The 16,110-nt window shown below is 34.9% G+C and overlaps 1 protein-coding gene across 1 annotated transcript in view; it reads left to right on the forward strand.

Moving 5' to 3' along the window:
- HFM1 (helicase for meiosis 1) overlaps positions 1–16,110 on the forward strand; it is a gene marked incomplete at its 5' end in the record, with an annotated part of 104,844 nt that overhangs the window by 36,353 nt on the left and 52,381 nt on the right. Inside the window, 6 exons of the mRNA XM_081087768.1 lie at positions 1,579–1,659; positions 6,547–6,638; positions 7,999–8,105; positions 8,199–8,246; positions 15,371–15,468; positions 15,551–15,682. Coding sequence (XP_080943894.1) covers positions 1,579–1,659; positions 6,547–6,638; positions 7,999–8,105; positions 8,199–8,246; positions 15,371–15,468; positions 15,551–15,682 — 558 coding nt within the window. The remainder of the gene's footprint in view (positions 1–1,578; positions 1,660–6,546; positions 6,639–7,998; positions 8,106–8,198; positions 8,247–15,370; positions 15,469–15,550; positions 15,683–16,110) is intronic.

Below are 16,110 nucleotides of genomic sequence, written 5' to 3' on the forward strand. Positions count from 1 at the left end.
CTCTAACTTCATCTCTTGTCATTTCCTCTTTTATTCTGCTCTCTTTCCCAGTTGGCTCCTTCGCTGTTCCTTAAAACATCAAGCTTGTTTCCATTTCAGGTTTTTTACTATCTGTTCCTTATTCTTGGAATACTTCTCACATATTTTACATGGCCTGCACCTTCCTTTTATTTAGGCCTTTGTCCAAATAATCTGCTGCTCAAAGAGGTTCTCCTGGACTACTTTAGTTAAACCTACCTTACAGAGAGGAAGGCAAAATGATTTCCATGCTGTTACTGCTATTTTTGTGTTCTTAGGAAAGTTGACATGTTTATGTATGTTGAAAATTAGGATGACTATATCCTTACTTTACATCAGAAATTATGTAGCTTTATATCAGAAATACACATAAGCTTTAGTTAAAAGTTCAAATCTATAATTCGCTATGTCCTTTCTAAGCTTTATTTTCCTTCATAGTACCTTTCAATACCTGAAACTGTATTATTTATTATTTGTTATTGATTGCTTTCTTCATTAAAAAGTTCTATAGAGAAGGAATCTTGTCTTGCCCACTGCTATAAACCTAAACCTTGGAATAGTGCTCAGCATTAGTAAGCATTCTTCTTTAGCTGATTAATTTTCTGAAGGTTAAATTAATAGTGGGTAATTAAGAAAATTAGCAAAACTTTCAAAAGCCTTACTTAAAACAATTAAAATGATCAAGCTGCCTAAGCAATGTTCTTAAATTAAAATATTTCCCAAAGAACCTTGCCTTTGAAGGGCTGTATTTTTGTGAGCTGTCAGTCTACTTAAGCTTGAACAGATTGTGGCAATCCCAGGCTCTGCTCTGAACTGTTTCCAGTCTCCTGGGCCTTTATAGCACAGGACAGAGAGAGCACTCTAAGCAGCAGCCTACTACTCTGATCCCCATCCATCAGTGAGAGTGACTTGCATTGCTTCCTGTCAGAGGTTCCTTCCAAGTAGCGATAGTGCCATATTCAGATAAATACCAAAAGCATCAGTTAAAATAATCATAAGTGGTTGCCTTAAGAGTGGCAAACTCAGAGGAGGGACAAGACTGGTGTTTTTTGGAACAATCTTTTAGAACTATTTTACTCTTTATCTTTTAAAACTATTTGACTCTATACTTTGTGTGTCTATATCTTTGATAAAAGTTAAAAAAGGAAACCACTGCCTTATTTAAAGTCATATGACAAAGTGATTATTTAGACCTACGGCAAGTTACTTAGCCTATTTTTTAGTTTCCTAACTTGTATAGGAAATAATATTAATACACTTACCTTATTATGTTATTTTGAGGATTAAATGAGATAATACAAACATATTATTTTAAAAGCTCCAAGTTGTAAATGCTATTTTATCACTTGTTATTTGTATTATTGTTACTATTAGAAAATATTTTTTGCGTATTATCAACTCTTTTATTTAAATGAGCTTTTTATTACCACTTAAGTAGGGATTACAGTTCTTCCCAGAACAATTGCACAGAAACATAACTTTAGCATATGTAATAATAAATTTTATTTTGTGCTGCTTCTTTATTTTGCTAAAATAAAAATGTTTTCTACAATTGAACAGATTTATGTTTGAAGAATCTGAATGATTTATCATCTCTGGACTTGATAACGATGGATGAAGGTGTTAATTTCAAACCAACTGGTAACTTTTCCATCATTGCTAATAAATATAACAATTGCTTGCCCTAGCCAGTTTGGCTCAGTGGATAGAGCATTGGCCTGCAGACTGATGGTTCGCGGGTTTGATTCCTGTCAAAGGCACGTACCTCAGTTTCAGGCTCAATCCCAGCCCCAGTTGTGTGTGGGAAGCAACCAAATCAATATGTCTCTCTCACATGGATGTTTCTCTTTCTCTCTGTCTCTCCCCATCCATTCTACTCTCCACCCCCCTCCACCACCAAAAAACAAACAAACAAAAAAAAACAACAAATCCAGTGGATAAAGGTCCTTGGGTGAGGACACACACACACACACACACACACACACACAGAAAAACACAATTGCTTACTTAAGACTAAATACGAAATTTTGTTCTACTAATCTTAGGTAATGGTAAAATTAAATTGTGATCTCAACATGGTATCATCATTAACATGATAAATGTATACAAGAATCCTATTTATAAAATTATAGAGCTTCTTTTTGACCAGCATAGAATTTGTCTTCACTGATTCTGGTAACTTCTGGCAGAGGAATGAAATGCTTAAATCTTTGGTTTGTTTCAAACCTGCTATAACTTGTAGATACCCTTTTCCCAGTTCTAAATTATTCGAACATTGATTACTTATGCTCTCACTTTCATTCTATTTAGAGTATAATAGGAGAGAGAACGAATGTTTTATAATTTTAGCACTCATGATTAGAAGTTTCTTGGGATGTAATATTGACTTCATTATTCCAGCAGTTTAACATAAAATATGCAAATCTAGCTAAATGTACCTGAATTCTCAGAGGAATACATTACTGTACATGATGCCCATTTTCCTGATCCTCCTCTGGGCCAGGTTAGCCATGTATTTTGCCTTGAAAATATCTATTATGCAATGCCCAAGCTTTAGGCATTTTGTCCTTTGTGTTTATAACTCAGCAGCCTCTTGTTACACCCTCTATCATCAAGCTACTTAAAAAAACAACAACACACAAGTGTATTGTATGTATGTATGTACAATTTTATGAGGAATTTAACATGTCTTTTTTAACTGTGGTAGTATTTTTATTAGGATTATTATTTAGGTTAGTGTTCTTGTTACAAGGTTGCATGTATTTTTTTAAAATATATTTTATTGATTTTTTACAGAGAGGAAGGGAGAGGGATAGATTTAGAAACATAGATGAGAGAGAAACATTGATCAGCTGCCTCCTGCACACTCCCCACTGGGGATGTGCCTGCCACCAAGGTACATGCCCTTGACCAGAATCGAACCTGGGACCCTTGAGTCTGCAGGCCAATGCTCTATCCACTGAGCCAAACCGGTTAGGGCTATCTGTATTCTTTAGTTGTTTGCTTCAATACTTTGTCCATAAACCCTGTTCTATTTAGTATGCATTTCTACAGGATGCAAGAATTTATAGGAATGCATATGTTGTATCTTTTCAGGAAATAAATATATATGTAAGTATTCAAGAATACTATATATTTATTTAAGGCCAATAATTTTTATTAGCTTTGATTTGTAGTATTTTTATTATTAATCAGTTTGTTATATTTTCATATTTCCATCATGATTTCTTTTTTGACCTGTGGATTATTTGCAACTATAGTTCTTAATTTCTGTACATTTTTTAAGTTATCTTTCTTTTCTAACAAGCTTTTGTTGTTGTTTTTTTTTATTACGGTTGCTTTGTGATCAGATAACATTTTCTGTATGATTATGATCTTTTGAAATTTGTTGCGACTTGGTTTATGGCCTAGTATGTGATCAGTTTTTGTAAATATTTTGTGTACTTATCCTTTTGGTTTTAAGCCCTCTTCTAGATAAATATCTTATTAGTTCTTTGATGCTTTATAAAAGATACTTTTTGTATTTCATTTAGCTATTTTAGTTGCCTTCAGCAGGAGGGTTGATTCATACTTAGCCTGCCATTAATGTAAACGGACCTTCTTAAATAGTATTTCTAATAAATTCTTTTTTGTGACTTCTTATTCGTATATATTACTAATATTTTCCTTTACCTTTTTCAGTATTTACTTTTTAAAAATATATTTTTATTGATTTCAGAGGGAAAGGGAGAGGGAGAGAGAGAAACATCAATGATGAGAGAGAATCATTGATCAGCTGCCTCTTGGGGATTGAGCCTACAACCCAGGCATGTGCCCTTGACTGGAATTGAACCTGGGACCCTTCAGTCCACAAGCCAGTGCTCTATCCACTGAGTCAAACCAGCTAGGGCAGTATTTATTTTTGTATTTAAATTCTTAGCCTCTGTGTTTTAATTCTGCTTCATACAGTTTTTTATCTTTAAATTTGTCATCATAGTACTGAAATATCTAGGTATTTTCATTGGTATGCTTATGTTTTTGTTGAGCTTTTTAGTTATTCTACTTGGTAATGTGTAAAAGAGAAGGGCTCAAAAGGCCAAGTCTTAGTTTGTGTGAATTTAAGAAGGATTTAACCTTCTTAAAATGGTGTGTAACTGCAAGAGGTTTGAAAAGTTAATGAACTGGGTTGCACCTTGAACCACTGTAGGAGGGAGGGTGAGAAGGAAGAAAAGAAAGATGGAAAATTTGCAGTCCTAAAACTATTTGGCAAAGCTGATGGGGAATTTTCAAGTCAAAATTGCCCATCAGAGGAGTCCCTTGTCTTATAAGCCTACCTTAATATTCCTGCCATGCTCAGTCATTGGTTTGGAGCATCTTTGAGAAGTGTGATCTCGGTATGAACATGGTGATGGACTCAGAACATAGTAGCTGGGGTCATCTCCAGTAGGAGATGTGAGAGGTCTTATGGCCTCTACCTCCACCCCAACCCCCAACTGTATAACTTTTATTTTGAATTATCCTGAATTTGCTACTATGAGAATATTAATAACTTTAGTATATTGATAGCAAAGTTGCCTCCTTACTTCTTTTCTTCACTTGCATATCTTTTTTAATTCTTTCTATTTCTTCTACCTGAGTCACTTTCTTCATGGCTTCCTTTCTATGTTATTTTTTAAAAAACAAAAACAAAAACAATTCAACATCATTTATTGTCATCTGGTAGTAACATAAGGGTATTGTAAGCCAATATGAATAAATGTGTAAGAACTATTCTCCCAACTAAGGACATCTGAAAAACACAAACTCTATTGCTTCTCAATAATTTCTCACTTCATTAAGTCATTTCTAGGTGGAGACACTTTGATGCAGAGTAATATTATCTCCTTGTAGCATGATCCATTCCAGTTGTTTTCTTTGTTTTAGATTGAATCTCTTCTGCATCATCTACTATGAGATTCATATACTCATCAAAACCAATGATACAGGCTTCTATCCACATATTCACTTGCTCATAAAGCCACACCTAAATCTGAAATCTATTTTACAAATGTCTGAAGATGAGCTTGATGGGCTGCACCAACCCCTTTCTGCACTTTTTGAACCTGGCTATGGTCCACCTGGCATCGTGGACACTAACAAAGCCTCACTAAGCCACATGCTCCCTCAGAGAACCACTTCTGGAATCTTCCTATGTTGTTTTTATACTTTACTTAGGAAACCTTCATCCTTACTAAAAATCCAGCAAGTATCAAGTCTTTTACCAAAACCTTTAATTTTCTCTAACAGGGATATAGCCTATATTAATTTATAAATACTTAGGATAAGAGCAGCAGCTTTAAATATGCCCTAGTTATGTTTAGTTTTCTTGATAACCATATTCTTGATATCTCACACATTGCTCTCAGAAGCTCCATTTTTCTGAACCATTGAATTACTCACATTTTTGCTGAATATATTCACTAGACTCCTAATTGAGAAAGCAGCTTTTAAGCTGCCCTTGTTATTTCTCTGTTCCTTTTTTATCTTCTGTACCATGGAGTATCTAAGTCTAATGGAATGTAATTTTTCCCCTTCTTCAGCAAAACCTGTAGTACATACATAAATGTTAATCCTTTTCTTGAAAAGCAGTATGCCGTTTTCCTGTTCCCAGCCATTTTCTGTTTCACAAGGTTTGAAATTATTTGTAATGTTTTTGACAACTTATAATTGAAACCAGTAGCTTTTAAAACAAATTCCATTTAATCAGTTATTTACCCCCACTCAAACCCCCCTACTCCAGTCAACCCAGTGTTGTATTTCTAAAATAATTTATATTCTAACTCTAATAAAATTTTGCTCAAAAATTTTAAGTGGTACTCTTATTTTACAAATCAGATCTAAAATCTAAACTCTTTTAATGGCATTTCAAGGCTCTTTCAGGGCCTCTGTAAGTCTATCATCATATTTTGATAATGAAAGTGTTAGACCCTATGCTAAGTTCTCTACATGGATTATTGCATTTAATCTTTACAATAAACATGAAATATTCTATTATTCTCACATTATGTAAAATAACCTGTATATGACCAAGCCATGTGTTTATCAAGCCATACATCTCTCATAAAAGTATTCTAATGATAATCTTTTTTTTTTAAACTTTACTTTTTTTTATTAGCAAATCTTGGTTTTTCCTGAGGTCATAATGGCTTTATTTCCTTTCTGCCAAGGCATATTAGTTACTTTTAAATCCTGCTCAAGACGCATTATCTCTACTAGGCTACCCCACATTGACCATTTTCTTAAGTTTAATTTCCTCTTTATTTCAGTTTGTATATGTAAATGTTATCATTAACTGGACTTTGTTCTCTAGTCCAGTTATTTTCATCTGGTTATCTCCCTAGCCAACCTATAAGTTCAGAGACTACATCTTCTAGATTTGTTGGTGTGTCTTTTGTTCTTGATGTCATTACAGGCATGGAATAGATGTTAAAGAAATGTTTATTAAACTCATGAAAAGCAAGTTGTTTCAGCTGATGGAGTAAATGTTTATTTTTCCATCTTTTACCACAGAGACAGGAAGGTTGATGGCTTGGTATTATATTACATTTGAAACAGTGAAGAAATTTTGTACAATTAGTGGAAAAGAAACTTTACTGGATCTGGTAAATTGATTTTCATTAGAAAATAAATACAAACTTATACAGTATAAAATAATATTGGGGAAACAACTAATTAGTATATCATGTAATTTAAGAATGAATGAGCAGAAAAGAAAGCATTTCTAACATTGCTTATGTCTCCTCCATCCTTATGTACATTTGATCATGAGATAGTCAATATTAGGTCTTAGAATGTATTTTCAGTTGTATCTATGTATCAGGGCTTAGAAAATTTATATACATACTCAGAGTAATGCTGGCAGTTACCCTTCAACTTACACGAGAATGCCAATTACATTGGTAGTGGCTTCTAAGTGCAATATGTTGAGAAAGACCCCAAATCATGTGGCATGACATATTAGGAAAGTCTGCCATTAATGAGGGACAGTGAGGGACACATGTGCCGCATATATGCAACTCTTCCCTAAACCTTTTGCAACAGAATAACAGTAACAGTAGAAATAGAATAGGATTGATGATAGACCAAAAAAAAAAAAAGAGAACTGATTGTAGGGAAATGTGAGTAAAAACAGGTATACTAAGATATCAACAGTAGTGGCAACGTTGCAGCTATAGCAGTGAAGAGAACGATAGTCATGTTGATAACTGGTAACTGTACTGGTGCTTTCTCCCTTTACTGGGGACATGACTAGAAAACAAGGTATTTATATTTATTTTTAAATTTAAGTCATTCATTTTAATTTAAAATATCTAAGTTGACTATTTTAGTAGGATTATACTAAAAATAGCACAAAAATTGGTGAAAAGTAGGCTTCATTTACATGTAAAATTATTTTTAAGAAGAAATCAAGAGTAGAAAAATCTTAATGTTAACATTAATTCATTTGATTTTTAGTTCAGTACATGTGTAAGAGAATTAGAATAGGTATTAGTTTCATTTTACAGATGCAAGAAACCAAAGCAGAGAGAGTGCTTTGCTCAAAGTCATGTGGCATAACTATGATATCTAAAGCATTCTTTTCATTACAAAGTTAGCCTCAATAGAGATAATGGTTTGCAAACTATAGAAGGGGGAGTAATAATATAATAGTAGTAATAGTATTAAGAGCAACATTTACTGAAGGCTTACTATGTGGTAAGATTATTTTGTTAATCTTTAACATCTTAGTCCCAGTGTCTAGCACAATGTCTGACATATAACAGGTGTTTGTAAACTTCTGTTAATAAATGAATGAGTGGGTGAATCCTTAAAGAAGCAAAATGTATAAAGCAAATTTTTAGCTCTATTATGCCCAATGATAAAACTGTGGTGTCCCAAGGCAACATGAGAAATAAGTATAGAGAAAGTGGATGACAGGAAAGAATGGACATAATTAAATGGACAAATGCTGAAATTTTATAGGTCAAAATGATAGCCAGCTGCAAGGAATTTCTAGATGTACAATTAAGGATAAATGAGAAGAAAACTTTGAATACTTTGAACAGAAGTCCAAATCGAATAACTATCAGGTACAGAATTTAAAATATTTTAAATAATTTTAAAAGGTTTTATTTTGTTAAAATAAGTCATAATAAAATTTTGCCTTGTGTTTTTATTTACAGATTTCCAATGGAAGGAAAAATTAAAACAAGAGAAATGAAAGTAAATTGGTAAAGATAATTCATTGTTGAATGTCTTAAAATACTGACTACCTGTTCATGACTCATATTTATACATTTTTTATAGTTTTAAAATTTATTTCACATTTTTCCTGAGTATAAAAAAGAACATATTTACATAAAAGTGAGTCAGAATGTAGGTGTGAAATTAATTTCTAAAAATTCAGACTTCAATTTAAACAGATGATTTGTGAAATTTTTTAATCAACAAATATTTATTGAGGGTGTGTTCTGTTTAGGCAAGGTCGATGATAGAAAGAAGATATGCTTATCATCAAGAGCATTCAAATTAGCTTGAATGAGAATCATACATATAAAAATAATGGACAGTATGAAAACACATGTAATAAATGTCTGTTGAATGACAGTGGCATTCTGAGAGAGCAAAAGCATGGGTAAAGGAATGCATATATGACAGTGAGATGAATATTCTGCCAAGAATGGGAAGTTTATAATGAGGAGTTGTAAGTGGAAGAGTAGACAGGTTACACTGTAAATTGTAGTGACTTTTACCCAGTTTGCAATCATAAATGCAGTGATGCACTATGCCAAGTGCTTGGTTTTCTGAATATTTATATCTTAGTGTTAAACCTTTTGATTTCGAGTATACAATTTCAGGTAAAAATGATTTTTGTATGTTCTCAATTAAACCAGTTAGCTAAAGAAATTTCTTCCCTCCTTAGCTAGAGGAGGTCACTCCTTCCATGGGATATTTCATGATACCACATTGAATATTATCTCCCAAATACCTTGATGTCTCAGAAACAAAATTCTCCCCATTCTAAACAATTTATTAGGCCGATCTATAGCTTGGACAACAGAAGTTTTCATTCTGCTTCTTAGCTGTATTTCTCTAGAAATTCTAATTCCTTAGAGATCATTATCTCCCAATCTTCCCATTTTACAAATGGAGTAAGTGATGCCTAGAGAAGTTGTGACTTGCCCAAGGTTATGTTGCTATATTGGGGACTGAACTAGAACTAGAATCTAGATCTCTTGATTCAGTGTTTTGTTTTTTTCTGATATACTCTGTAGCATCAACTGGTGAGTCAAATCAAGGTGTTTTTCCACAAGCATCTTCTTGAGAACTCCCTATTTGCAATTTTAATGCTTTTATTTATCTTGCCTTAAATTGGGTCATACATTCTTTTGATTAATTTAAAACTTAAATTTGATGACTTTATAATTGTTTTTATGCGTATAACAATTTTGTTTCCCATTATTGTTTCCCTCCTTTATGCATCTACTTGAGTTTGGCCAGGGAGAGAGAGGGCCTTTCTTAATCCAGAATGTACAGTCTTTTGGTGGGTGATGATGGCTAATAGTTACCACTTTTATGTCTTCCTCTTTTCCCTGTTACGTTGTTGAATTCCAGATGTTAATCCTCTTAACTTAAAATTTTTATCCTTCAAGTTTCTGCCCTTTATTTTAACGTTATTTTTTTATTTTTCATAACTTTAATTTGCAGGTTTTTCGCCTTCAGCCCTAGCTGTTTTCTTAAATGACATTTTCCAGTGAACTCAGTATATATTTCCAAATCAGTGATGTCTCATTAATTTGTTTCTTGTTACTATATTTTGAAAGGAAAACATGGATTTATTTGTAAAGAGTCAAAAGTAAAATTTATAAAGCAAAGAGTAATGTCACCCTTGACTACCCCCTATCTCCCTTCCCCAGTAGTATGATGTAAATTTTTCTATTTATTTCCTTTCAATTTATTTCATACATATTGGTGTGCTAATAAACATTTGTAATGTCTATATATAAGCAAGTTCATGCTATAATTATTGCTCTAGTAATGTCATATTCTTTCTATATCAGTATATACACATATCAACTTCATTTATTATAATAGCAATATGTCTTTTAATAGCAATACATCCTAGAGTATGAATATATTATAATTTTAACCACTTCTTAATGAAGAGATATAGTTTATAAATATTTGCTAGTATAATTGGTGCTGAAATGAACTTATACCATATTTTTCAAGGATTTCTGGATAAAAGGGTTCATACATGAAAAGATTTCACGTATAATGCCAAATTGCCTTTGAAAAGGCTTTTCTGACAGTTCCCATCCACAATGTAAAAAGAGTGACTATTTTCATACATTTTCTCAATAGTGGTTTTGCATATTTGAACTTTTGCCAATCTAATGAGTAAAAAGTTATAATTTAAAATTAGGAGGGAATATACATAATTGGTTTTATGCAAAAGGAAATATGATTTTTATTCAGTTTGCAATCACAAATGCTATGATATGCTATGCCATGTGCTTGGTTTAGGATATAGAAGGGAATATTATTATTAGGAGGGAAATAATTATTAGGGAATATACATGTTATTTAAACTGCTATAAAATCATGTTAGGAAGATCTTTTATATCTTGTATTTCTTAGAATAGCCTCAACTACAGTCAAAGAGCAATAAAATGAATACCAATAGCTTAAACAAGATAGGCTACTTTTTTATCACAGAATAGATAACTCAAAGTAGAGAGTCTGAGGTAGCTTCATGACTTATTTCAAGGTTACCTCATTGTCCAAAAAGACTGCTAGAGCTGTAGCCCTTACATTTGAGTATCCTCTCTCGGTTCAGTAGACTTCTTGGAAGTCCTAACTCACTTTTGCACCTAGTTCCATGGCTATGCCTACATGCAAAGGAGACTGGGAAATGTCTTGGTGGCATGTGTCTAGATTAAAACTGGGATTTTGCTTTTAAGAAGGAAAGTGAGAATAAATGTTGGTAGGAAAGCAGTCTCTGCCCTGCATTCTAAAATCATAGGACTTTTCCTATCATTTCTTCTAATACTTTAAAATCATTTTATTTTTACTTGTAGGCTTTTCATAAGGCATTTGGAGTTAATTTTTATGTATGGTATGAGTTAAGAATTAATTATATTTTGTCTTCCAAAGATAGTCAGGAGTATTTGATAAATATTTACTGTTAGTCTATTTATTTTGTTGCTGTGACAATACCACATTGTTTTATTTACTCTTCTTTTATTGCATGTTTTGTTATCTGATAAGGCAAGTCCCTCCTTATTGATCTGTAAAAGATGTTTTGAGCTATTACTGCAGTTTTCTCCCTATGATCATTATGAACTTTTGATCCCTATGGACTTTATTTTTATTATTTTTATTTTAATCCTCACTGGAGGATATGTTTTTCATTGATTCTGGAGAGAGAAGAAGGGAGAAGGAGAGATAAAGACATCATCTATTGGCTACCTCCTGCACCCCAGCCCTTACTGGGGATCGAACCTGCAACCTGGGTATGTGCCCTGATTGGGAATTGAACCCACTAGCCTTCACTGCATGGGATGATGCTTCAACCAACTGAGCCACACTTGCCAGGGCTAGATCCCTATGAACTTTAGAGTCAGTTCATCAAGGTCTATAAAAAGTCCTGTTGAAATTGGCTTTATAGATTAGTTTGGGGAAGAATTCTTCTTATAGTTTTGAAGTCTATTTAGGTATATGGTCTCTCTTCATCCATTCAGATCTTTATGTCTTTCTGTGGTATTTTATATTTAACTAGAGGCCTGTTGCATGAAGAGATTCGTGCAATAGGCCTTCCTTTCCCCTGGCTGCTGGCACCGGTTTTCCTCCGGCACCTGGGACATAGGCCTTCGCTCTGGCCGGGCTCCGGCTGTCGCTGCTCCGAGGCCGTCAGGCTTCGCTCCACCGCTTGGAGCCTATGTATGCAAATTAACCGCCATCTTTGTTAGGTTAATTTGCATACTCCTGATTGGCTGGTTAGCATAGCAAAGGTATGGTCAATTTACATGTTTGTCTATTATTAGGTAAGATTATTTAGGATTTATATCTCTTGTTAGGTTTATTTCTTGGCATTTTACATAGTTTGATAGTATGAACAGAGTTTTTTAAAAAAAATATGTTTTCTTTAATTGATTTCAGAGAAAAGAAGGGAGAGGGAAAGAGGGATAGAAACATCAATGATGAATCCTGGCCAGCATGTTCAGTGGTTAGAGCATTGGCCTACAGATTCGATTCCTGTTCAAGAGCACATGCCTAAGTTGCAGGTTTGATCCCTAATCCAAGTTGGGGTGTGTTCAGGAGGCAACCAATAAATGTGTCTCTCTCACATTGATGTTTCTCTCTCTCTCCCCCCCCCTCCCTTCCATTTTCTCTAGAAATCAATGGAAAAAAATATCCTCACTCTTTGGGTGAGGATTAAAAAAAACCAAAACATCAATGATGAGAGAGAATCCTTGATTGGCTGTCTCATGCATGTCCCCCACTGGCGATCGAGCCTGCAACCCAGGCATGTTCTCTGACCAGGAATCAAACCATGACCTCCTGGTTCATGGGTCAACGCTCAACCACTGAACAACACTGTCCAGGCCAGCATCCTTTTTTACATTGAATAACATAACGTTGCATTTTATAAATCATTCATTGATGATATATAGGAAGGCCACTTTTTTTTTTAATTTTGATTGTTTTATTTGGCTATCTCGCCAAACTATCAACAGTACTAATAGTTCTTAAGTTGGTTTGCTGGAAGTTCCTAGGTAGACAATCATCCTAATATAATGAAGAGGTAATATGCAAATTAACCCTCACACTGTCACAAGATGGCTGCGCCCACAGCAGAGGTGGGGTTCCCATAACACAAGATGGCTGCACCCACAGCAGAGGCAGGGTTCCCATAAGGAGCCATAACGAGCGATCAGCAGGGACCAGAGGCTGCATGGCGCCGGGCTGGGGCAGGGGACCTGAGGTTGCGCCCACACCTGGTGGGGCCTGACAGGGGACCTCAGGCCATGCCCTCCACCCCAGCGCCGGGCTGGGGGACCTCAAGGCATGCCCCCTGCCCCGGTGCCAGTCCGGGGACCTCAGGCTGCACCCTCCACCCCTGTCTGGGCCGAGGGACCTCAGCCACGCCCTCTGCCCCAGCCCGGGCCAGGGGACCTCAGGCCACGACTCCACCTGGTGGGGCTTGACGGGGACCTCAGGACGTGCCCCCACCCTGGCACTGGGCTAGGGGACCTGAAACTGTGCCCCCCTCCTGGCACCAGGCTGGAGGACCTGAGGCTGCGCCCCCTGCCCAGCACCGGGCCAGGGGACCTGAGGGTGCACCCCCCCACCCAGCGGGGCTTGACAGGGGTGGGGCCAGCCGGGTCTGGATCTTGCCCAATGGGGGTGGGGCCGGCTGGATCTGGGTCTCGCATGATTTTGAGGCACACGTGGGTGGGCAGGGACTTGACTCTGGGTCCCGCAGTGCACCCCAGACTCTGACAGGAGGAAGATTTTCATATACATTTTACTAATTTTCTTTCATCTCTGACACTTCTGTTATAGAGAAAGAGCAAATAGCAATATTAAAATATTTCCTCTAATTCCCTTTTAATGTGCACAAATTTCGTGCACATTTTCTATAAAGAGTGATTTCTAATAGTTATTTCCTTGATTTCTAGTGTTGTTTTTTTAACTGTTTTCCTTAACTTGTAGATAAAAACTTGTCTTATTACTGTTTTTAGTGATCAAGTTTCCAATGTTTCACCACCAAGGGATTTTTCACACTTTTTGGATTAGATTCTGGGATCCATCAACCTCCTTCTCGCTTATTTGTAAAAACAGGTTTGGGTTCAGGGTAGAGAAGCAGCAACCCCTTTTAGTTCACCACAGTTACTGGATCTGAGAGTTGGGTTTCTCTAAAAAAATTTTTATGTTCTTTGTTTTTTACAGGGTTTCTAACTTTTATTGAGTCAATTTTTGTTAATTTATATGTTTCTGAGATATCATTCATTTCATCTACCTTGCTAGTTTTTATGGCATAAAGTTTTGTTCTCTAATAAGTTAAAATGTTCCTCTAAATATATAATGTCTCCTTTCTAGTTTCTAATAGTATTTGTGTCCTTTTCTTTTTCATAATCAGATATGCAAGGGGTTTCTCTATTGTAATCTTTTTTTAAAATATATATATTTTTTATTGATTTCAGAGAGGAAGGGAGAGGGAGAGAGAAATAGAAACATCAATGATGAGAGAGAATCATTGATTCGCTGCCTCTTGCAGATCCCACACTGGGGATTGAGCCTGCAACCCAGGCTTGTGACCTGACTGGGAATTGGACCCTGACCTCTGGTTCATAGATCAATGCTCAACCACTGAGCCACCTCGGCTGGGCTATATTGTAATCTTTTTAAGTCATTTATTTTTAGGTATTGACTATGTTTAATAGTTCTATTCACTTTAGTTGGGTTTTTTTTATCTTTGCTTTCTATTATTTTCTATTTCACTAATTTCTGATTTTTGTCTTTATTTTCTTCCTTCTGTCTTTTTCTTTTTAATTGTACATTTGCTCCATTTGTTTTGTTTTTCTTATTTTCTATAAAATATATGACTACAAATTTTCTAGAAAATAGCCACCAAGAGAGAATACAAGAGAGTCTAATGATTTTAATTACATCCATAGAGTTATTGTGTATCAATTTCTGGTTAGATAAGTAAACAGTAGAAATAAGTAGCAAAGAACCTGGGATAATAGCACAGTGGCTGGTAGCTCCTTATTTCTTATTTTACTACATAGCTCTCAAATTTTGAAGCCAAGCAGCTGCTGATTTCTAATAATTAACTAATATGATACTGACCATATGTTGAACAGAGTCATCAGCACCTAACATTATGCTTGTTACTCATAGGCATTTAATAAATATTTGTTGATTATACAGTTTGTATTGTTTTTCTATAATACTTATATATAATAAAACCCAAAGACAGAACTGTATTGAAGGAGAATATGACAAATAATTTAGATGTGTTGAGGTTAAATGGTCTAAGTGACTGTGCCCTGTAAGCATTAGACGTTTATCAATCTAGAGATAATGAAAGTCTTGAGAAGAAATGAGATTTTTGAGAGAAAGAGAGGTGAATAAAGAAGAGAAGGGAAGTGAGAACTGAACTTTTGGATATTGGAAAAAAGAAGTAAAAAATACTTGCAACAATAATGATATAAAATATAGATCATGTATTGTCACAGAAATCAAGGCAGAGAGGAATTTTAAGAAGAGATATTTCAGTCAATGATGTCAAATACTGTGAGGTAATAATTTTTAAAAGTAAATAATGAATTTTTTTTCTCCCCAGTCTTATTCAGGCTCAGTTAGGATGCATTCCCATACAGGACTTTGCTTTGACACAAGATACCTCAAAGATTTTCAGAAGTGGCTCACGAATTACAAGATGTATGTTACGGGATTCTTGTATTTTCAATATTTTTTCAGTTAACTAGTGTACTAGATTTAATATTGAAAACTTTTATTGTAGGGTTGTCAGAGTTTGTGGCTCTTCAAGGAAAGAACTTTGCTGTACTATTGAACAGTTTGATTTTAGCTAAATGTTTTCGATGTAAACTTTGGGAAAACTCTCTGCATGTATCCAAACAGCTGGAAAAAATCGGTAGGTACTGAATACAGGCAGGCAGTTTGTCAATGTTTGCAATTTATTTTGCTGTTAGGAAAATTATTCTATGATGATTATAGACCAGTGATGGCGAACCTATGACACGCGTGTCAGAGGTGACACGCGAACTCATTTTTTTGGTTGATTTTTCTTTGTTAAATGGCATTTAAATATATAAAATAAATATCAAAAATATAAATCTTTGTTTTACTGTGGTTGCAAATATCAAAATTTTTCTGTATGTGACGCGGCACCAGAGTTAAGTTAGGGGTTTTCAAAATGCTGACACGCCCAGCTCAAAAGGTTCGCCATCTCTGTTATAGACCTATAAAGGAAAACTATGTTTGTAGGCCTAAATGAGGTACTGTACTTTACTTGTCTTGAAAGTCTGATTTTTATTTACTCTGGCTTAAAGGATTCCATTT

The sequence above is a fragment of the Myotis nattereri genome, assembly GCF_964212035.1.
Source record: "Myotis nattereri genome assembly, chromosome: 3".
Classification (NCBI taxonomy): Eukaryota; Metazoa; Chordata; class Mammalia; order Chiroptera; family Vespertilionidae; genus Myotis; species Myotis nattereri.